The sequence below is a fragment of the Rhamphochromis sp. 'chilingali' genome, assembly GCF_963969265.1.
Source record: "Rhamphochromis sp. 'chilingali' genome assembly, chromosome: 5".
NCBI lineage: Eukaryota > Metazoa > Chordata > Actinopteri > Cichliformes > Cichlidae > Rhamphochromis > Rhamphochromis sp. 'chilingali'.
The window spans coordinates 2,473,596-2,498,170 of NC_137932.1; the positions used below are offsets into that span (position 1 = coordinate 2,473,596).

Genomic DNA, 24,575 nt, shown 5'->3' on the forward strand with positions numbered 1-24,575 from the left:
GAGCTGTGATAAGATCCTAACAGGACTCCCAACCCCAGGTGAGGGAGGCCTCAGCCACCCTCGAGGATGAGACTCGGCGTCAGGCCGCCGTCCGAGCAAGACTGAAAGAAGAGAACCAGAGGCTGCAAGAACAAGCTGACACCCAAGCTCGCCGTTTTCAGAGGGACCAGGACGCACATGCTGAGCTCCAGGCTGCCCTGAAGCAGATGACTGCAGCCCACGCCCAGCTCGCCCAGCGGTTGTCTGAAGAGGAGAACTGCAGGAAGGAGCTCCAAAAGAGCACATCAGAGCTTCAGGCCAAGCTGACAGCGCTACAGGAAGAACGGACTGTGCTCAGCAAGCAGCTGCAGCTCGAGAGAGAGGTGCATCAGAAGGAGCTAGACGGCTTGAAGGCCACAATGGAGGACAGCAATGCAAAGAAGGCTCGTGAAGTGCAGGACATGCTACAGGTCTGCTGTCAGGAGCGAGACGAAACACAGGCACAAATGAGAGAGCTGAAGGTAGCTGTGATCATTAAGATGTTGTACAGCTAATGTGGAAATGGATAGCTTAGTATAATCACCGGTATCAGCAAGAGTGAAAAAATCCAGAGGCATTATTTACACGAGTGTCAGTTAGCTGTGTGGTAACTGTTAACAGCCCAGAAATAATCTGACACATAATCTTCAGGCTTTTTTTGAGGATTAAGCAAAATACAAGAAATACATTATTAACTTTGAACAAAACTATTCTTGCTCTTTTTAGTCTTTGTTCTGGGCTAAGCTGCTCGCTGTAGCTATTTATTCTCCAAATCCAAGAATTCTCTCTTTTTAAATATTCCTCATCAAAGCTAAACTCTAAAAACTGCATCAAATGCTTTTATTTTGTCAAACCTTTTCAGATGTTCAAGGTGTCCCTACCCAGGCATGGATCACAGGGCGCCAAACTTTAATTGGCATTTCTACAAATTCAGTGCAGGGTAACGTACCCGAGCAGCTAAACATCTGGTATATTTCCGACCCAGTGAGACACAGACTAAATTCTCATTTAGCGTAATTTTCTTCATTGGTCGTGACCCTGTCCTCTGAGTACTGGTGAATCGAGGATAGCTGAGCTTTTAATGGTGTGTGGTGCCCTGTGGATCTGTGGGGCCATTCTACAGCTCCAAGCGTGAATATTTAAAAACCCAGATATCAGACCCCCTAAAGTCTCATCAAGGCACTGTTGGAGATAGGAACTTCACTTGACTCGGTCCCACTGCACCCACACCCCCCTCCCACCTTCAGTATCTCCAAAGATGAGCCCTCCCGGGTACATTGTTTCTTAAGGGGCATGGTCCTCCCTGATATGGCTGAGTTTAGCCCATTAGCTGCGCTGAATGGCATTAATATCTGACATAGCTCATTGTAATGGTGCCATTTCCAAGTGCGGTAAGGACAAGGGCGTTTGCTGGAATGTTTTTAAATATGAGCCTACAGGGGCGGCAGATGTCCCTCAGAAGCCCACCCAATATTCACGTATCATAGCCAGAAGCCTGTATTACAGTTATGACACAGTCAACTGTCAGAAATGGCTTAAAATATTCACATTTCCATGTCCTTGTCCTCTTACTCATGATTTCTCCTCCTCTCCCTCTCCCCTGCCTCGCTCTGTCTTAATCGCTCTCCTTCTGCTTCCCTCCACTTAGAATTTATTTGCTTTTAATGTTTTTCCATTTTTTCCTCTGTTTGTGTCACTCCCGGTCCTGAATAATTGTCATTCATTCCACTTTACTGTATCCTGTGTAGTTATTACGTTATTATTATATATAGAAAGCTAAAATCTGAGGCTTGCCTTTGCGAGCTTGAGCAGGACTCGTTATTCGTTCTCTTGACCTGTTACTTGATGTTCTCTGGCTTTGCAGCACATAATGTCACGTTGTATTGTGAAATCAGCTTTTACTTGCAAGAACTGACTTAAGATGTTTGGATCCACTGATAAATTTGGCGCATAAATTAAATCTGGGTTCAAATCAGTGACATGAGAACTTGTATCTGTTCTGTTTACTCATGGTATTCCCAGAACTGCCACCTGTTTAGTGTTGATAATTTTTTACCCCGGATAAACCGCCCGTGTTTATGATCTCGAAATATTACCTGTGTATCATGGCATTAAAAACATCCACTCTCTTCTAGGCAGATGCAGCGTCAGACAAAGAGCTGTGTGGGGCGCTGCGCATCAAGTTGGACAGGATGAAGGATGAATGTGATAAGCTGGCAGCACAGCTGAGCACAAAAGAGGAGGCGCATGCACTTCTCCACAGAAAATACCAGCTACTCAAACAGGAAGTGGAAGACAAAGTAAGCCTGGCTTCTTTGGGCGTGCTTTTTCCAAATTCTTCGGTTAATATTACGGGCCAGTTGTTAATATATGTGTGTGTCTGTGCAGATGTTACGTTTTAGGAATATATGATATTTGTTGCTTGATAGAAACACAAGACATTTGGCTATGAGCAAGCAGTCAGCGACTGCGTGACAGAAACTGGTTGCTGTTGCAGTTAGGTCCATATGTTTCTGGACACTGACAGGATTTAACCTCTGTACACCACCACAGTGGATTTTAAATCAAATATGACTCAGGTGCAGCCTTTCACCTTTGGTTCACAGGGTTTAACAAAATTATTGCATTAACTGTTTAGAAATGGGATTATTTTCTACATGTCGGCGCTCTCACTCTCAGCAGAGATCATCATCATCAGCACTTTTCCCCAAGAATTGGTGACTTTTTATAACCTTTTTCGCAAGATTCTTCCCCAAAAAGTGGCTGCAGGGAATATCTATAGACAGTACTGTTATCTATAGACGGAGCCCTTACACCCATTGCTCTCCAGCAGCGATAATAACGCTTAAAAGTATAACTCAGTGCTGCAACATTTCATTCCCTTTTTCGTGATTCTTTTTCAAATTCCCAACTGTGGGAATTCTTGCTTTAGCTCAGAGTGAGGCACACCTTCCAGCAGCACTGAGGCTGAGTTCAGTTTGTGAGAGAGACACTGTGCTGCTTCTAACTTTCCTGCTGAGCGATTTCAATCCAGCTGTTTAACCTGTGTGTATCATTTAGTCAGATGGTAAAATCTGAGCCCATCAGGCTTCGACTTTCCACTGTTCAGAAGGTGTTCAGGACAGATAATCCAAACATAAGAAGAGTTCCAGGGGTTAAGTGGTGCCAAATCAGCACTATTTTAAAGAGTCTTTATCAATATGTCCTTAGTGGCTTCACAACAGCTGATGAAGTATTGAATCCCAATTCACCTCTTTGACAGGACCCTGATAAGTTGCATGGGTCTTTTTCACAGGAACCATTTATTGATTTGAAATCGTCTGCATGCAGAAAAAGGGCTCTTATTAATGTAACATGGGCAGTTTATTATCTCAGGGACAGGGTAATGATCCATGTTCCCAGGGCAGAACTGATCACTTGGTTTCCATCCTTGAATGTATTGATTGACTGTGTCCTGGTAGAGACCCTGAAACTACTGTAGCTAAAGAAACGTAGTATCTGCTTTTTGAGAGGAAACTGAACAAGTCTCTGATGCCCACGGTTTTTTGTTAGTCTGAATGTGTTTATTGAGGAAAACCAGAACATCTGACAATAATCTTGTAACAGGTGACATAAATGTCATTTATGCTACGAAAGAAGAAAAAAAGTTCTTATCAGTGTCTTTTAAACTACAATGGCATGAATTGAAACACCTGCTAATTTGCAGCACCTCTACTCCGCTCGGCTGTCTGCCGTTCTCCACAGGTCAGGTCAGCCGAGCGGAGACGTGTTTCGGAGTCGGAACTTGTTAAGTTGGAGCAGAAGGTGTTGGAAATGGAATCGGAGCAAGAGGCAGTCCTTACATCTTTGGGCGAGGAACTAGACGCAGCCTGTCGCAGCCTGGCTAGGAACGGCGAAGACAAGCTCCAGGTATTTCCTGCCTATTACATTTTGTTTGTGTTTTGAATGGTGTTGAATACTGTCAGCTTGCTTTTATACATTCACAGCACATTTGACAAGCACGGATCATTTTCTAAGTAACAATCTAGTCCTGCCAGTCCACATACTCTGGAGAAACGTGTATAGTCCTTCTGGTCGTTGCTGCACTAGATGCAAACTTAAACAGTCTCTTGTTAGGTTTGCCTCTCTTGTCGGTTCATGCTGGACAGTGTGTGGCAAGAGTAGGTCTCTACAGGCTGGAGTGTTAGTGACAGCAGCAGTCTTGTTTTGTCCCACTGTTTGCTCAGTTGTTGTTAACTGTCAGAATAATAACATTGACTTGTGCTGAAGAGACCTGTTCTTGTATTGTGATTTTGCATAAGGCTGTGTCTTCTGTTTATTTGCCAGTGGCAAGAATAACAACTATTTTGAGAACCTTGGAAAGTATTTTACAGTTGGTTACAAGTTTTACCTGATAAGCTTGTGTGTGTGTGTGTGTTGTTGTGCTTATATAAATGTTGCATGTGTGTGTTACCAGAGACAGAAAGTCCAAAGGAAATACTCGTTATGACTCATCTGTTCTATGGCCTCTGTCCTTATGTCCAAAAATCCATGATGAACAGACACACATGAAAAAAAAACATGAAAATCAAGCTCAGACTTTCTTTAACGTCACAGAAAGTGCAAAAGATCAAGTTTGCATGTCTTTCATGTTTTTCTACAATGTCCCATCTATTTCAGATGGAAACGTTTCTAAAGCAAATATTTAGCGTAACGTCTGTGACAGGTCAGGTTGACAAGGCTCATTAATAACAACTACGACTGTAGTCTGACAAAGTAAAGGAGCTGAGAAGAGGTTCTGCACAGTGAGACAGGAAATGAAAATGGGGAGAAAAATAGTAGTAGTGAGTGTTGTGGCTCATTGTGTAAATGTGAGCATCTTTGAATGAAGTCTTGAGGAAAATGAATATAAAAGTGAACTGTGTCATTGCCTTTTAACAGACTGAAGCATCCACGTTCCATACCCCATATCTTATTTGATCTATTTATTTATCACCCACCTGTACATAACCATGCACTTATAAATCTGCTTATTAGACTGTAAAGCCTCCACACTACCTACTGAGTGTATTCTTTAACCCCCCACCCCACCCCCACCACCCACTTCGCTTAAAGCTAGTTTTCCTCTGCGTCTCCAGGCTAATGAACCCTGGCTGCTCTTATCTGCTCTTATAGATTTCTCCAGCTGGTCCTGCAGTGCTGCAGTCAAACATGCGAGCCAACACCTTTCCTCCTCTGTAATCCATGATGCCGAAAGAAGTCAACTTATAGCGATCGGGCTAATGGGGGGATCATTAACGGTTAAAGGGTGGATTAAGTTTCAGCTACCTTATGATACCCTCCTTCCTTCCTTGATTTTAAAAGCACTAAGAAGCAGGAAGTTTGAATGTGGTGTAAAGATATTTAAAGTCCAAGAAAAAACAAACTTTGCTGAATACAACTTTAATTGTAAGACGAGTCAGGTGATATTTTTATGCCAAAATGACTCATATATGGCTTTTCTACTGTATTTGAGCACTGAAAGCAGCTTTATGCAAAATGTCTCATTCACCTCTTCATGGTGCTTTGGACACATTAATCAACTAACAAGAATTTAGTGGACAGGTTACGGTCAGTGAGACCTCACAAAAGGTTTCAACTGTAAACGTTAACAGGTTGTAGCCAAAAGGTTTAAGGGCTGCGAGAGTTGAGGCTCGGGTGTGAAATTCATGGTATTCAACGGTTTTATCGGTTTTTATCGTTATTTTTTAACCGTTTTTATCGTTAACTTGGTTTCCCTGGGTCTTTTCCCGTGTGTTATGAATAAATCTTCTCTTTTTTGGTACCGGTACTAGTTTTATTCTGTTGTGTTTATCCACGACACCTTAAAGGCCGGTCCATGAAAATATTGTCGGTTCGTAGCGCAAAAACTGTTGGGGGGCCGCTGAAGTAACAGACAAATATAATATTTCAGTTTCACTCACCAGGACTGCAGGAAAGAATTCCTTGGATGACACGTCATGTTTGTTGTTAGATAATTCCATTAAAACCAATTGAAAAAGGCACCAGCACCACCAACATGCCTGAGAGCTCCAGTTCAGCGACTTGAACTGTTTGAGGTGACAGATGATGGCAAACATGTGGCACGCCTGTCAAAGTCAAGCCAGTAACTGAGACCTGAGCTGGTATCCTTGTGACCTGTGTGCATAAAGGCCCCGTCTGTAAACATGTCTCTGATTGCTAGTTGGACGTCTGTGGGATTGTCTCTGTGGCCACCAGAACTGCGTCTTTTTGGCACTTCCACATAGGCATCATTTTTTCTTCTTCTCTTTAGTCTCATAATTTACCACAGCATGGCAACACAGTTATTTTGGTTCTTTTCCTTAAACGCTAACCTTGTGAGTCATCTCCTTTTATAATAAACCCCTGTGTGTCTTGTCTTTCAATTGTGGTTTATTTTATGCTCCCACTCTTCTGTTTTGGGCTGAGCTGCATCAAAGATCTGTGTTTAAATCCAACTCGAGACATCTGTCGTTATTTTTTTCTCTCCCTTCCATCTTCTCTCCGCGTCTTTTCATAAACTGTTTAATGAAGAGTAATGCTGGTAATCTCTATGAAAACATCTCTCTGTGTCCTCTCCATTTGCTGTTGGTCTTAACGTCTCTGCCTTTTTGCTTCTCGAAATTCTTCCCAGCTTTTCCGTCGTCACAGTGGGAGGCGCAGCAAACACACTGTAACCAAAGACGCACAGCCACACATTTATTCGCGTTGTGAGAGAGATGTAAACCGGGTAGTCACACATTTAAATTAGCGGTGGCAGATGCTTGGAATCCGCTGCTGTGCTGCTGTGAGGAATAGTGGTGTTTCTTTCACTTCAGGCCTTTCACAGCACTTTCAACTCCCAGCCTACTTGTTCAGTTTTTCAACAGTTTCACCTCCTTTTTGTCTGCTACTCTGCCGTGTGGCCTTTGATGTTTTTGAAAAAAGTAAAGAGAGCGTGAGCGGGAAGCGCAGAGGCATGTTTTATCCTCCCACACAGTCACATGCTCTGGTGTATGGCTGTACGCTCCCTGAGACGGGGACCTCTGCACAGCGGTGCTCTGTTGCCGTACTTTGAGCTGCCGTGGCAACAACTTGGGAGATGCGTTTTTGTTTGTATCTGGTTTTGAGTGGCAGCTTGAAAACGCTGCCTGACACCTGCGCGGTGACGACGTTGCTCGCCAAGGCGCAGGACAGAAAGGGTCCAAAAACTCCTGCTGTGTGTTTTCCATGTCTGTTGCTCATGTGTAAACACCTTGCCACAAGGGTGTACTTGAAAAAGGGTTCTGCTTTTGTCTACTTTGTTCATTGCTGTGTGTGAGTTCGTCCATGTGAATTCATGTTTGTTATATCTGCTGGCTTTCTTTTTTTTCCTCGGTAGGTGGCAGGAGGGGGTATGGTTTCACGTTGTTAGCAGGGTGGGTGGGTAAGTCTCTATAAACACGCTCAAAAAGCTATTTGAAAAGGTTTGTCAAGGAGAGTGGGGTGGGGTGGGGTTTTGTTTTGTTTTTTGGCTTTTTCTGTTTTTACCTTTATAAAATCCATTGGAGTGTGTTATCACTCTACCAGTCATGAAACGTCTAAAGAAATGTTTTTGTGCCATCAGAAGGCACAGGACGGCTTTTCTGTTTTGGATGAAGGGAAAACCCCAGTTTTCCAAAACGTGGTACTGCAGCTTTCACGGCCATTGGAGCCTAAAAAGCTTGTGATCATAATCTAAAACTATAGTTCCTGTTTTAAATGAATGGGCACTTATTGACAGAATGCATTTCCCTATTTTCACTGTCTGTGTGTGTGTGGGGGGCTGTTAGTAATTAATATGGTCATCTCAAGCACCGGCTCGGGCTATAAGCACAGAAGCCCCACCCCCTTGCTGTGAGACCCTCTGTTTGTATGGGCCAGCTAATCAGAGGAAGGAGAGGACAGCCATTTTTTTTCCGGGGAAACAAACAACAAACACTCTGGGAGGCAGCTCATTCTATAGACAGTGCTTATTTTTAAGGGAATATTATTGTATTATGTGTATATTCATTTTGTTTTCTTCTGTTTTTAAAATGCTTTTACTACTAAGAAGTCTGTGAGTCTGCAGTAATAAAGGTAGCAATGGCAGCTGTTGAGAAATGATGACTCAAACATTATGTAGGAGTAAAAGGTATTTCAACATGATTAACTTTAACTTGTTCTAATATCATCCTATAATATATTTGGCTACAAAGTTTTATTAGGATTCATTCAAAACGTTTTGAGCGATTGTGTTTATAAACAGATGACGTGCACACAAATGCTGCCAGAAACATCCTTAGCAGAGGTAAAAATGCATGTAAAGTTACTCTTAGTGCAGGCTAAAGGCTGCAGCTGGTGCAGGGATTTTAATACAGTTTTGTGAATGATTGTCTTAGGATGAATTGTGGAATGTACAGACTTTGAAATGTAGAAATTAAAAATAACAGTTGTTTTGTTTTATTAGTTTTTGTTTTTTGTTGCTATTTGTTTCCAAGGAAACAAAGGAATTGTAATTCCTTAAAAACAACAACAACTTAACACTATCTGTGAAGAAAGTAGCAGCAGCGCAATATTGATGAAACACAAGTGATAAATGTTGGCCGATACTGATGTCGAGCTGGTAATACCTTAATGGACTGTGTTAGCCTCAGTGAGCTCTTCATCTATTTGGCTTTTTTTAAGCTTTACTTTGATGACTTTTATAACCTGCAGCATCGGACTCTGTTTTATTTAATGCTAAATAGCAAAGGATGAAAGGCTAACCAAAGATGTCGAACACTGTAAACATGCTGCAGTGTTTATAACCGTACTAGAATACTGATGTTATCTTTTATCTTCAAGCACCACTGTGCTTAAGTACTAACCTTGTTTTTGCTCCCGATTAACCATCAGCAGAGACAGGAGAGACAAATCCCCCATTAACAGCCAAATAAGAAAAAGCAAAGTTGAATTTGGCGTGAACCTAAAGCGGCCACGAGGTTAAGAATTGTGTCACATGACCACATCATCTTTTGGTTCTCTGTCATGAGTGTGTTATTCTTCCTTTATGCGAGCTTACTCTCCATGCTAACAACACCAGTAGCTAACAAAAAAAAGGGGGGGGGGTTATGCATTGTGAAACATATCGCTGTGTTTGAAATGCAACCCCAGTGGCTATTAAAGACATATCGATCATATTCTATACATAGAAATGCAGAAACTTAAATGTGGCTCAGCACAGCCAAATCTAATTAGCATGCACATGAATTCACCACCTCATGTGTAACAAAGAGATAAAGAAGCATGAGAGGGATTATTAATCTTTGCTGACAACTCCACATGTGCAGCTGGCACATTTCAGCAGCTGCATAGCACTTGGCAGAGGTGTGCTCTCAACTGAGTGTCGTCTAGTTATGTGACTGCGTTTATCTGTGTCTATCTTTTTGCCTTAAGAGTGTGTGTGTGTGTGTGTGTGTGTGTGTGTGTGTGTGTGTGTCTGTGTGTGTGTGTGTGTGTGTGTGTGTGTGTGTGCGTGCGTGCGTGCGTGTGTGTGTGTGTGTGTCTGTGTGTGTGCGTGCGTGCGTGCGTGCGTGTGTGTGTGTGTGTGTGTGTCAGCAGTCATTAGGACTTGGCAGGCAGTCAGTTTGTATTGCTGATGCTGACAAGCTTGTCTGGGAAAGATTGGAACATACTCCCTGAGCTCGTTTTTATGACACGCACTAACTGTGTGTGTGTGTGTGTGTGTGTGTGTGTGTGTGTGTGTGTGTGTGTGTGTGTGTGTGTGTGTGTGTGTGTGTGTGTGTGTGTGTGTGGTGTCATAGCTGTTTAACATGCGCACGCCAATTTAAGTTGGCAGAGGCCCCTCTTCACTAAAGTTAAGAGTTTTGACAGGAGGCTGTTCGATCTGGTTCCTGTCCTCTTGTTTGTCCATCTGCATTTCGATTCACTTGCTGTCTATCCAACTTAACTTCGCCTTGTCCTACAGCATATACACGTAACAGCAACAGGAAAGTTTGCTTTTGTATTTATTTGCTTGTTTTTGTAATTTTTTAACAGGCAATTTCTCAGAGACCTGAACTGGTGAAGGACTCGCACCGCTGGCTGGCTGAGACTAAGGTTTGATTCAGCTTTTGTCCCTGGAGAGAACCATTCTTACACACACAAATAATACAGTCAAGACATAGTGAAGATTTTTGTTTTAACAAGGGATTATATACAATATTAACATAAGGGTTTGCCAGAGTTGGCTTAAAACTAATTTGCATCTACAGTTCTTTGCCAGGTTACATGGCGAAGATCATAAACGTAAATTACAAAACAAACAAAGCGTCCGCACACCTATGAGAAAATAGACATCAGTGTTCATATTCTGTGAGTTTTTAAAGCTGGTGATAGAGCTGCAGTTCTTAATGAAAAAGAAAGCAGAGGGATGAAAACGTGCAGCGCAGTCTTAAGTTGAAGATAACCTTGTAGATTTGACAGATTCTGCTGTGCGAAAGTTTAAAAAATGAGGCGGTGGAGGAGCTGCCAGACCGTTTAAGATCTTTAATACCAAACACATCTCGGAAAATGATTTCATATTTTTCAGACTCATTAAATGACGTCTCGCCAGACTTTTTTGTCCAGTTTTTTTTAAGGGTTTTTTTTATAAAGAGACTCCTGTGCTTTAGTGACTGTTTCCTCAGTTTGTCCCCAACATGCTAAACAACATGAAATATGAGCAAGATGGAAAGTGTGAGCAGCATGCAGTCAGAGGCAGCCTCTAGTTATCTGGCTTTACCTCATTTGACAGAAACGTGTGCATTTTCTTAATAAGTTGCTAAGAGTTCTGAACAACAATGGTTGAGTAGTTAAAACCTCAATTACCAAAACTGCACGAAGTCTTTCATGTCTGGATAAAACTGCTTTAAGCGATGCCAAAAATGTCTTCATGCCAGGAAAGCCCTCCACCATAGATGTGGAGATATATTTGTGCAAACATTTACTGTGGTAAAAACTTCTCAGAAAACTATGACGCTTCATTGTTGAACTATTTTGCTGTGCACCAATGTGTGCTTAGAGTTTGTAATAAATGTCAGTGTCATTCGAATGTCAATGAAAGTCAGATAAGAGTTGAGATTTACCAGGTTCCCCAACGATAGCTGTAAATTAAACTTCTCACAGACGTGCAGCCATATCTTGTTATCATCGGTGCTTTTATATCAGTTATCAGTTTCCATGATGTTCTCGCGGGGCTCATGCGACAGAGGAGATGCTCGCTGTCGTCCTCTGCCCTTTTAGCTGCCACCTGCCTTTCTCCGAGACAAATCAATCCCCGTTTATTGTTGTAAACTTTCAAAAGAAATGTGTAATTAAAGCTGTGGCTGTGATGCATGATACCGTGTTAAAATGTGTTTGCACAATTTGTAGTGTTTATCACTGTAATGGATCTCCTGTCAGAAATTCTCTCAGAGTAATGTGCATTTACAAGAGTAAAACGCTGGAGAACAAGGGAGGTAATTAGCTCCCTTGTTAAGAGTTTTTATGGTAGTATAATGTAGGTATGATTTACAGGCTTACAGTGCACAGTTGGAATAACAATTGAACCAGTCATTTGGCTCTGCTGTGGAAGCCTGTTGTAGGAAACAGTAAATTTACACCGCTGTGCTCATTTTGTGTGGTTTGGTTTTTTTTCTGACGTGACTTTACAACCTGGGTCTGGATTCAGCTAAAAGACAAAAATGAAAAAATAATAATGTTGAGATTTGAGCTGTAAACTGGCAGCTTAGACAGGAAAACGCCTTTGAAAGTAATGAAAAATTAAGTTGAAATGATTTGGCTGCACAGGGAAAATAAGGATCAGGAAGTTTTGTCCTCTTAATTAAACTCCTGCTCAGTGTCCTTTGCATTGATTGGCGTGCAGGATTCTATGTTAGAAAACCCAGAAAATCCCTTGTCATGTTCCAACTTGTGTATTAAATGTAGTGTGTCATGGTGGGGCCTGAGGCTGGCTGGCCTGATCCCCTCCACAGTTTTCAGACTAACTACAACAATGTTTGTATTTATTAAACCAACCAGACCAAGCTGCGCTGGCTGTGTGAGGAGGTGCGTGAGCGCGACACTAGAGAACAGCGCCTGAGGAGGCAACATCAGCAGACCAAGGATCAGTTGAAGGCCCTCAGGCAAAGCCGCGACTCAGAGCAGAGAGCTCTCCTGCAGCGCCTGGACCAACAGGAGAAGCTGATGCACTCTCTCAGCACTGAAAAGAAAGGTAGAATCTAATTGGAGAAACGCCTTCATGTTGATTTCACTCACACTCGGGATGCCCCTGCACAGCATCAGGCGACACAAATCACAGTCATTCTGCCTGTAAAGGCAGCTAGCAGCTGTTAGAGTGCACAGGATGAGAAGTCCTTTAGTTCTCCATGCTCTCAGCATTCACGAGGGTGAGAAGTTGTACTTATCACAGCCAGCTCTCCATGAAAGTCTCCTCTCTCTCTAATGGTTCCTTTTGATTAACACAGCTGTCAGACTCCAATCTCCCGTTTTCATCCTCTCACATTTACATGTAATCACACCATCATTAAGAAAGTCATTCAGTGCAGGCGTGTGACAGAAGTGTTTTTGTTGCTCACTGTTTGTTGTGTTTTGCTGTAATGGATGCTGGTGAAAATGACTGTGTGTGTGCCTGAATCATTGTTTTTTGTTTGTTACGATGGGTCTGACTGTTTGTAGTTGCAGATGTTTGAGAAAGAATCTTAATGGTTTGTGAACTTTGAGCCTCGCGTGGAAAGATGACTTGTTTTTCCCAATGTGAGCCCCATTTTTGACTGAATTTCTCTTAATGAGCTGTAACTGGTAGAGGAAGAGAAGCTTGTTTTCAGCGCTTCGTCTGAACAATACGGGGAAATGAACCTAATTTGTGTTCCATTACCAGAGATCTAAAAGACACAGGGGGACTGGAGACAGCTGGATAGCTGGCTATGGTCAAGGAGATGGAAACAGAGCTAGCTATCTGTTTACATTTTTCTTTTCTTTCGAGTAAAGTGATTGGACAATTCAGTTAATGATACACGCGCAAGATCATTTCGATCACCTTTGGAATCAGCTCCTCCCGTCTCTGGATCAGCAGTTTGAGTCTGCACTGCAGGCAGGAGCAGTGATGTGGTCTCTTTAGTAGTTAGAGCTAAGAGTAATCTTTTGTCACAGCAGCAGTATCTGAGTATTGAAGGTGTGGATTTTATTACCTCTGCTATAAACTCTTCTTCTCAGTAACGGCTGTAATTACATGGTGCATTTTGCAACTATATCCTCAACCATGCATTATGGTAAATACTAATTAATGAATATTCTCAAAGGGGGAGCTGTATTCTCGTGAGCTCTGAGAGCTGCTTGTTTTTATCTCAACACATTAGCCATTATTGCCAGCACTCAGCGGAGACATTGTGTGGTGTACAGGATTTGTGTCAGATTGCGGTTGCGGTTTGTGTATTTTTCCTAAGACCTTTCATCACTTGTGCAGTGCTCCCTGTTGGCCCTTTCCCTTAAAAACAGGTCTGCAGTGTATGTGTGGAAACAGCTGTTCTAGTATTACAGCTCCTCCTGCAGCTGAGACGGGCTGGACGTGTCGGTCAGCGGAGACACTGAGCTGTGAAAACGTAGCGTCTGTCAGTTACATGTTTCAGATCATCAAACCAGTTTTTAGATTAGTAAAGAGAAGTCGAGTAAATACGATGATTTTGACCGCATGGCATTAAAAACTGTGTAATTCTGTTAAATTAAAACCACAGAATCTCATATTTCATGGCTTTTCCTAAAATGGGCTTATTGGTAAAGTACTGAAATTTGGGGTGTGTGGGGGTAAAAAAAATATGAACTTAGAACAACCAAAGACGCTGCTGTGAAATTACCAATTACCTAACATTAGGGCTGCTCAATTAATCGAATTTTAATCACGATTACGATCTGGGCTTTCAACGATCATTAAAAATGACTGAGCCGATTATTAGCCCCTCCCTCATTTATCCGCGACACCTTAAAGGCCGGTCCGTGAAAATATTGTCGGGCATAAACCGGTCCGTGGCGCAAAAAAGGTTGGAGACCGCTGATTAAGAGGACCCGAGGGAAGCTCGGAAAGCTAAGCAGAAGTTATTTGGAGAGTGACTGCCGTTGGTTGAAAAGAGAGTTTAAAAAAAAACTTCAGTGGTGTTGCACACTATTTTATATTATTTTTTAAAGTCATTGTTAACCCTTTAAAGCCGGTCAGAGCAGCACGCTCCGTTTTGCGTAACTATTTTTAAATCCCTGTAGAACCTGAACCGTGTAAGCTAGCGCAATAATTTGTTTTGCATATGAAACCGGAGGAGTTGTACTTGCATCTGATGCCATCAGCTTGTCCTCGGTCACGGTTTCCTTCCACATATAGCTTTGCAAAAATTGCATAAAAAGCGCTTGCAGGAACAAAAACATAATATTCCAGAAACACGCTTTGCCGATCCATCAGCTGTTCGTAACACTTCCCACAGTGAAATGATGCACCTGCTGTTTTCTTTGCAAATTTGCATCATAGGATTGTTTTTTGTTTTTCCTGCAGTATATAAAAATTGCTGTATCTCCAAAATAAAACTATGAAGACACTCAAAATAAATTTCCTGTTGTTGTAAACTTTTTTTTGCAACTTTATTGTATTTAAAGTTTTGAGGGATAAGCCTCTTAAATTTCTCCAAGTAGAAATATATGTAAACAAAACAAAAGCGATTTTCAATTTTTTTTGTAGTTTATTGCACTTTTTTGCAATTTATGTAATTACTATGGACTTAATGCATACATATTATTAAAATATGGGCTATAACAGTTGCATAGCAAATTGAAATGCTCCCACAAATGGCACTACAGCATGTAAAAAAATAATATAAGCTCTGGTGGACTTGGTTCTATAGTAGGTCTTAAAGGGTTAAATAAATATCGTCAAATAATCGTGATCTCAATTTCAGTGAAAATAATCGTGATTATCATTTTTGCCATAATCGAGCAGCCCTACCTAACATCACAATGGTTTACACACATTTTTTAAACTTTAAGGCTTCCAAAATTATCTGGATGTGATTCATAAATATGTAACTACAGTGGCTAAATATAAATAAAATAAATAAATCCAGATCAGAGCAGCTGATCGAGGTGACGAGGTCGCGGGGTGTGGTCGCAGGTTTGGTGATCAGAGGCAGACGTGAACTAGATGATAAACTTTGACTCTTCTACTTTTACAGTACCGTATTTCCCGGACTACAAAGCGCACCTGAATATTAGCCGCACAAGCTAAAATCAGGGGAAAATCCTGTTTTGTACATACATTAGCCGCACCTGACCAAAAGCCGCAGGTGTTTCAATATTGACTTATCATATGTAAGAGAATATGCACAAAGGGAATTGTCAGGAAAGAGATGGCTGTTTGGAGACACACCCCTTTTATTAATATTTTGAAAATCAAGTTATGGGTACATATTTGCACATGTGCTGTGCTTCATAAATGAGTAACAAATGTATTACATAACAATAACCTACAGCACACCAGAAAAATAGATTCGGCCTACCTTTTAGGCTCAGGTGCAGTGACACGGCTTTAACAAGAAGAAAAGTCAGTCACTCACCATCATCTTTCTCTTCTTCCTGCGCACTAAAACCACCAAAGTCCTCTTCTCCAGTGTCGGAAACGAACAGGCTCAGGATGGCTTCGTCATCCACTCTCAGCTTCTTTCCTTCGTTGTCACTTTCAAAACCAAAGATAATCCTCATTGTCAGTGTCGGAGTCGAACACCCTCTGAAGGGCCGTGGCGGTGTCCTCCTCTTCATCATGCAGCAGTCCAGCCCTTCGAAATCCGTTGGTGATCGTGGATGTTTGCGCACTTTTCCACGCTGTCAGAATCCACCGGTGGAGTTGAGCACAACTTGCTTTTCGCAAGTTTATCGCCGCTCATCATCCAGCTGAACGCGTAGCGCTACTTTGAAGTTTGTTTTTCGCGCTACTTGTACGGCACTACGTTGCCTGGCGGATGGACATGTGACCAACATACCACTCTTGAACCCCGATCCTTCCGCCAGGCAACGTAGTGCCGTACAACAGCGGAACAAACAAAACAAATCGTCTTACGATATGACAAAAATCATGGACAATCCATAGAAAAGCCGCACCTGACTAAAAGCCGCAGGGTTCAAAGCTTGTGCAAAAAGTAGCGGCTTATAGCCCGACAATTACGGTAATTAATAAAAAATATGTTTCTTACATTTTTGTGGGTAACTGTGAGGTCAGATTTAAAAAGGAGGCAATCAGCTGTTCAGTCGTTGTCACAGTGTTTATTGTAGCTCAGCTACAAAACGTGTAGCTGCGCTACATCCAGAATAAACTTAACTCTTCATAATGTTCTTTCTCTGTAATACTTCAATTATTTGCTAGTTATTCTGTATACTTATTATCACTTATTAGTTAATTGTTTTGCCCTGTTTAACTTTACAATCTGTAATGAAATTATCAAAATCATTTATAAAACTAATGAAAACCCTCAAAATGTTATTTTAATACTCGTTTTGTTGAATCTTAAATTTAATTTCAATCTTAAATTTCAATAATTAGAAGGAAATTAGTAACTGAACTTCTTCAAGAAATGATTTATTTGCCATTAGTGCTGTGGTAGGATGGAGTCAAAATTAGCCCTCCTGGTGCTTCTTATGAGTTAGGGTATAATGGCAGTTCTAGTGTCAGGGGAAGCTATTCAGACCAAGCTGGATCTGTGTGAAAATGTAATCGCCCCATAAACCTAATAACTGGTTAACTCGCGATAAGTGGCAATGAGTCTTTGAGATCACTGTGGAGGAATTTAGTCCGCTCTCCTTAGCAGAATAGTTTGAATTCAGCCACATTGGAGGGTTTCCCAGAATGAACGGCATCCCCATCAGAATGAAGTCCAGACTTTGACTAGTGTGCTCCACTTGTGGATTATTGTCCTGCTGAATAATCCAATCAATCTTTAGGGCATTAAAACTACCTGGATTTTCTGGTGGTGAGCAGAATTCATGTTTCCATCGATTACAGCAAATCATCCAGGTCCTGAAGCTGCAAAGCAGCCCCAGAGCATCACACTACCACCACCATGTTTCACTGTTGCTATGATGTTCTATGCTACTTACACTTATGCTACATACCTTTTAGAAAATACAGCTTTTGTTTTGTCAGTCTTCAGAATCAAGATGAGCGACATAAGCAGTTTGTCCCTCATTTACCTGTCGGGGTAAAAATAATCCATCAGCACTGCACAGCACCGAGCTGTGTTTGGATTAGGGTTCATCACATGGCCAGAATGCAATCAGTATAAAACAAATCATCTTTTCTTGTGTTCTTGGAGGTTAAATGTCAGGAAATCACTTCTCCATTTAAAAAAGAAATGATATTTTTTATTATTAACTAAAACCCCAAGCAGGCTTGTGTTTGAAACAACAGTCAAAAGGCAAAATATAGTAAGTGAGCAGCTCGTGAATGACAACAGCATCCTGTTACACTTAAACTGCAAAATGATGCAATTAGTAATAGTTGTTTCATCAAGAAGCTGTATTGGTTTCAGATATTAAAAACATCCAGCACCTGCACAGGTGGACCAGGCATCACAATAGAAGCTAGTATTATTTGGCCTGGCCTTACACAGCTCATATGGACCCTCAAGGTGGTGTCGGAGAGGCGGATGCTGTCCAAGATAAAGACAATGTTGGATAACACCTCCCACCCACTCCATGACATGTTGGTCAGTCACAGGAGCACGTTCAGTGAGAGACTGAGATTACCGAAAAGCACCACTGAACGACACAGGAAATCATTCCTGCCTGTGGCCATCTCCCTGTACAACGCATCCACTTAACACACTGTTTGCTGCTACAACTACACATGTTTCTTTTCCAAATATTTATTTATGAGTGACTTATGTATGTATGTATGTATATATATGTATATATTGTACTATTCTTAGTTAGCGTATTGTCTGTCTTGTCTTAATGTTGGTTTAAAATGGAGCACTGTAACAAAAAATAATTTCCCCCAGGGATCAATAAAGTATTCTGATTCTGATTCTGATTCTGATTACTGTGACATCTGACAACTCGCTCCATCAACTGCACCATCTCTTCTTACACACTGATGTCATTCCAGAGCTGCTGGAGAGAAGTCGCAAGAAAGAGGACGAAATGAGAAGCCTTCAGGTTAGTGTAAAATATATATAATATGGTTAGTTTGTGTTTAAGTTGGCAAAGTGCTGTGCAGAAGTCTTGAGCCACCCATCATTTCTCTTAACTTTACAGGGAAAATGTGGAATAGGTGCAGAGACCCATTGGAACATATGCAAACATACATGGAAATGCAGCAATAAGACAAACTGAGTTTGTACGATTCTACATGCTTGAAAGTCGGTCAGTATTTTGGTGTGACCATCTTTATTCTTCAGCACAGCCTGAACTCGCTTATCATTTATTTAAGTCGTCTTCAGGAACACAGTGTTTTGCTATTACGATATGCTTTTACTGAATAGGCAGTGTGTCTGGGGATCATTGTCATGCTGGAAAATGAAGCCATTACAAACTATTGCTTAAGAAGTCTTAATTAAAAATAGATAAAAACAATTTTAAAATAAAGTATGGCTCCTTGGAAGCTAAATATAAAGAAATTAATTGGAGACTCAAGATTTTTGCACAGTGCTGTATGTCTGGGTTTTGGTCATCTGAGCTCTCTGAGGGTGTGTTACAAACATTACTTCACAGCTGTAGGCCTGACAGACTCCTTGCTGCCGAGCTTGGACAAGAAGCTAATTACTGCGGACAAGATGGCTCGGAGTTTAAAAGCCACTCGAGGCCTTGTTTCTGTCTTTCAATACTGCAGCAGCTACACTTGGCAGGACACCAACCCACCTAGTCTCAAGTGGACTGGTCCTTTATTCACTATTAAACAGCAAGAAACACATGCACACACACAGGCAGCGAACCGTCTGAGAAGAGACCGTCTAGCTCTGTGTGACTGTGCACGGAGTCTGCGGGCTCATCTGTGGCTGCATAATGGCACCTGCCAGAGCTTGTGCACTGTTTTAGACACCACCGAGCTTTTAATTATGAAGGATGAGGAGACAGAGATGTAAAAAGAAAAGACGGTGTGAAGGACGTAGAGTTTAAAAAAAAGAAGTTGGGGGTGGGCTGAGGCGGGAAAAAAGTCCCCCTGTTAGAAACCATCAACACATTACAGGCACAGGGGGAGAAGCAGTCGGTTGGAGGGAAGAGCAGGTGTGCGTTTGAGTGGCAGATAAGAGGCATAGCATCACTTATGCATCGTTAGAGAGGGAACATCAGTCAGGAGCTGGATGAGCGGCGAGAGCGGTTTGTCTTTGTGCGAGTGTGTCGGTGTGTGTGATAAGAAGTCTGTTGTGTGCTACAGACTCTCCCTAGCCCCTGCATTTCATTCCCTTGTTACCCGTTTGTTGGAGCACACTATTTCTCTCTTTTGTCAATCTGTTCCTCCTACACACGCTAACACAAACACGTGGTTTCTCTCTGCTCAGCCACCATTTTGAGCCGTTCCCCGGACTCACTGTCTGCATTTATATGCATTTAAAGACCAGTGCTACAGTTCAGTAATGTTACTGTGTTTGTGTTTTCTTTAGGACCGTGTTTTGGATCTGGAGCTGGTAAGATGTGATGTTTTACATCATTTTTCTGTTATTTTTATTATTATTTTTTCCCAGGTTTTCAGCTGTATTTGGCTCAGCCGTGTAGGCAGGTTCACCTAAGGCTGTGTTTGCCCAGCAGCCCATAGAGGCTAACACAGAAAATGATTTCTTTAGTCAAGGCTCAGAGCTCTGTTAATCATCACCAGGCTGCACTGACAATGCAGCATCGACCTCACCATCCGAACGGTTAACGTCTACCACTAACATCTCTAATAAGCTATTACGTGTCAGCCAGAAATTAATTAGCACCACTGAAAGAGTGTATTGACCCAATCGCTTATTACTCTCTTTAAAAAAATAAATAAACGAAGCCACCCAAGCCACGCTGTCCATCCATCACTATTATGCAGCATGCTTGTCTACTTCAGGCTTCAATTAGCTGTTACAAGAAAGAAGGAAGAAATAGCCGGACCGCCAACATCATTTTTGCTTACTGCAATCACAAAGTGGCAGGACACATCGACCCATCTGTCACCAGCCTGGGAAATGGGGACCATCAAGTAAATCTTACTTGTATGTCAGCGTGCCATTCAGCGTAGCAATCAGTGTGACGCCTTGTAACAGCCAGCTCTTTTGATGCTTAAATGCTCCATCTGAATGTGAACAAAAGGCTATTGAAGGTACAGTGAAGAGATGAATAGAAGGGCGTGCAGCTAGAGTAGTACTTAATTAAAGATGGTGCTGAGTGTGTTGTAACAAGTCCTCAATTAGCTTTTGAATTGACCAAGCAGTATGACATCATGTCTGTTTAAAGGTACAGTCAGTAACTTTTTGAGGTTCTTTTACAGGAAAAAGAAGGTTACTGTACTCATAAATATCCATAAAATTGTGTGTAATTAATCTTCTAACAAACTGATTTCATCTCAGAAACTTATAATGAATCTATTAAAAACACAGAGGGGTTGCAGTTTGTGGATGCCATCACGTTCCTCCACCATATTTGAGTACGGTGCCCAGGAAGGACGTCTCCCTTTCAACTGATGGTGTCTTAAGTTTGTAGCTGGTTACATACGCACCAAAGGCAGAGGAAACGCTGTGTGCCATGGAGGGACATTTGATTTCATACCTTCACCTTCATACTCTGAACTCTCATATATTTTTAATGCCACTGTGCTTTTGTTTTTGTTGCCAATAAATTGTTAGAAAGCATCGTTTCATGTAGAATGGGCACAATATGGCACAGCTCAGCTCCACACGTTGTGCAGAGATTTAGGCGTCACACACTGTTCAGGATGTAGATAGATTATTGGCTTTTTTTGATGCTGTCTGCCACGTGTCGGCTCTTTTTGGGGCGTATGTGGTCAAGTACAGAAAAACATCATATTTTTGCTCGTGCTTTCACCTTGAAATGTGTTGAAACTTTTATTTTGAAGTCCATTATGGATCTGGTATCTGGATCATAAATGCATTTACAAAACAACTTTGGACTGATGTGTGCACAGTCAGAATTCAGGTTAATTTTGTATGCAGTGTCTGCTACTCCACATTCAGTACTGTCATGTGGGAGGGTATAAATAATACATAAATGTGCTGCTAACAGTATCAGCCACGGACCCTTGTTGTTTAGCCAGTACATCCATTATGTGTGCAAATACAAAGGCGTCAGTCGACTCTGCAGAGCAGTTAAACCCACGAACATCCAGCTGCGCAACCTTCATCGGTGATTATCGTTTAAGATGAACCTCGACTCGGAGCGACGTCTCATTTCACTCTTATTTCATCGACTTTTCCTTCCTCGCTGTTGTTCTTTGATCTTTTTTGTTGGCTGTAAGTGGGAAGTGCTGACGAACGAGGAAAACGTGGCGAGGGAAAAGGAGAGGCAATTAATGGAATTGGGAAGTGGCCCCAATATTATTAATCATTAAATCTCCACGTGTTGTTTTGGTTTTGTAGCATGTGTGTCTACGTGTTTATGATTTTTGGGGTTCCTCGTTGTGTTATTGGATTTACTGACATCTGCGTCGGGATCACTTGGATAACTTGTAATTATGATGTTAAAAACACAGATGCTGTTTTCAGTTCTGACAGTTTTCAGTATCTTCCATTTACATTTGTTAAATATTCGTGTGTGTGTGTGTGTGTTTTCTTTTTTTTAAGAATACAAGAGTAGCCCTGGATCACTTGGAGTCTATTCCAGAAAAACAGCTTCTTATGGAGAACTTCAGAGATTTGGAGGTGGGGATCACATATAATCTAGATTACTTCTTTTATTTGACTGTTAATGAACGCGCAAAAATTAACCGAGTAACTGCACAATTAGCTCTGAGTCACATATAAGAGGATTAAATCCTATAATTATGGATTATTAATTGCAAAACTATGGAATTAATGCTTTACTAACTTTACCACTGCACAACTGATTAGCAGGCAAACGTAATGGACAAAACACAAGAGCCAGTTAAACTTTCAATCATCGTAACATAAGGAGGATTCCCTCACTAAGCTGCTGCAGCAAGACAGTCAAAATGCCACAAAATCACATGAAAAAGTTCTGTCTGCATCTCCCTATTGTCAAACTCTAGCACTAACCTAAATGGCCTGATCATCATTTTCAATATAATGACAGATGTTTATCAGCGAAGGTCCTCTTAGTCCTTTGTCAGTTTCAAGTTCCTGACACATACAGTGAAGCATTGAAACAGCTGGAGGAGGCTCAGCACCGGGCAGATGTGACTAATTGCATCTTCCATGGTTAAAGCTCCGCATCATGAAGCAGCATGACTCAGCAGAATCATCACTGCTAAGTTTATTGTCAGAGGCCTCAAAGTATTTTATTCCTTTGCTCAGCTGTCGAAGATAAGCTTAGCTGTTGCTAATCTGTTTGCTAATGCACAAAACAAGCAAAGACCAGGACTGCCAAAGGAACCAATTGGGGCAGTGGTGATGTGATGTCCAGAACAATGTCTCAAACAAATGAAGCTAACTAAATTTTTAAGAAACACTTTAATAGTGTAAAAATAAATTAAAACCAGTACAAAGAGCAGGATCACATCCATGTGAAGCTAAAACGAGCACCAAACTGTGAGTCAGCCCAACGGAGCCGTTGGTTTCAGGTCAGACTGTGCTGAGAGCAGAGAGCAGAAAAAGACTTCAGTAAGTAAATGAAGAATTGAGCCTCAGCAGGTTGCTTCACTCAGCAGCATAACAACAGCTTAACTGCATCTGTGTGAGTGACTCAGTCTAACCTGGCAGACACACAGCCTGTTATGTCATGTTGACTCCATGCACACCAATGCCAATGTGCGTTATACTAGATTTTAGCTAAATAATTAATGGTTAGTTTATTGATTTTGCTTATTTGGGCTTTTATTATTGATAGGGAGGTAATCTACATGTTAAATTCTTTCTGTTATTCTCATTGCTGATCAGTAGTCAGTGTAAATCTATTTGATAAGTCCAGAGCTCTAACTAAACCTCAAATAACGAAATATTTGTCTTGTTTCACAATCACGCCCACCTATGTGTAGTGCTGTCACATCCAGGTATTGTGTAGTTTGCTGAGTCCTGCAACACTTGTGTGTGAGTGTAATGGACTGCCAGGCTCCAATTTACTGTTATAGGAAGCACTCGTGAATTCAAAAGATTAGCTTGTGCACTTTGACACCACTACTATTTATTCAGTTGTTCTCTGACTAATTAACCCAAAAAGAAAAACTGTTTAAGATTGTTTAGATTCTTTTCTTTTCTGCCTGTTTAGAAATAGTCGCACAATCTGATGACACAGCTTCTGTCTTGTGTGTTCAGGACTCACAGCAGCAGAGGGAGATGGTAGAGGAGCGCCACGCCAAATACAAAGAGATCGTCTGGGACCTGCAGCACCAGCTGGATGAGTCCAAACGCAGGATCCAAGAGTACAGAGTATGTTAGACACACGGTTGCAGTACCTTGATGCCTAGCAAGAGACGATACTTTAGAACAACAACCTACACTTTTTCTATTTCAGTCACTAATTGCGGCGCTTTGTTCAAACAGCAGCTGTTTGGATAAGGATAGCCTGACTTTGAGAGTCGGTTATGAGTCTGGCTCACCCACACAGATGCCGGTGTGTGCACTGTACCTCATTTGCAGCTCGTTTGAATAAATGAATAAATTCGCACAGTGGTAACATAGCATGGATGGACAGAGCGGGACAGGCTCTGGGGGTGCCACTAATGTACCCCCCCCCAAAAGACAAAAACAAAACCCCAACTTGAATTTGCCACTCACTGTTAATTGCTACTGTCATCCTCTCTGTTATAAAGCAGCCGAGGGAGTCATCAAGACATCGTCGTTGACAGCTGATTGCCATCAGCAGTTTACAGCCTCCCCTAAACAGCCATACAGTCACTTTTTAAATGGCTTTAATCTGCCAGATTACCCCATTGGTTTGCCAAATGACTCCTGCGTTGAGTGATAAGTGGCGATTGCATTAGCTTAATAGCTGCTGCCCACTCGGGGTTTGTTTAAGGAAAAAGGATGGATGAATGTCTTTATAAGACTTCCATCTTAAACAGAGGCAGCAGTGCTTACAAACAGCTTCCACATCACGTTTAGCTGAGGCTCTCGGACTTTTCTGCGCAGATTATCTCTTTGGTCCGCCGCTGCTCTGGCCTCGTAGGACATCTGGAAAGTTAGTGATCCATATCCTGAGGATAAAAGACAACAAGCGCTCCGTGTCATACTTTAAGCAGCCGCTGCACCTTTGTGGACCTTGCAAAAGAACCACAGAATATTAAGGGATTTTTTCAAACTGCACACCAGCGTTTTTGGAGACCTGTAAACTTGCAAGTGTGGCAGCACAGGTACACAGCATTCAGCCACAATATTAAAAACACCTGCTTTCCTCCTGCCTCCTAAACAGCCTCTGAC

The 24,575-nt window shown here is 41.7% G+C and overlaps 1 protein-coding gene across 6 annotated transcripts in view; it reads left to right on the forward strand.

The window, feature by feature from the left end:
- The window catches only part of cep128 (centrosomal protein 128), a 51,490-nt gene that overhangs the window by 23,231 nt on the left and 3,684 nt on the right, over nt 1–24,575 (forward strand). For 5 of the 6 annotated variants that reach the window (XM_080883594.1, XM_080883590.1, XM_080883593.1 and 2 more), the window contains 9 exons: nt 39–500; nt 2,154–2,318; nt 3,763–3,927; nt 10,054–10,113; nt 12,055–12,247; nt 18,167–18,216; nt 19,662–19,685; nt 21,825–21,902; nt 23,472–23,585. In XM_080883594.1, coding sequence (XP_080739720.1) covers nt 39–500; nt 2,154–2,318; nt 3,763–3,927; nt 10,054–10,113; nt 12,055–12,247; nt 18,167–18,216; nt 19,662–19,685; nt 21,825–21,902; nt 23,472–23,585 — 1,311 coding nt within the window. Of the gene's footprint in view, nt 1–38; nt 501–2,153; nt 2,319–3,762; nt 3,928–10,053; nt 10,114–12,054; nt 12,248–18,166; nt 18,217–18,315; nt 19,198–19,661; nt 19,686–21,824; nt 21,903–23,471; nt 23,586–24,575 lie in introns of those variants that run through there. The other variant, XM_080883595.1, reaches the window with a different exon arrangement.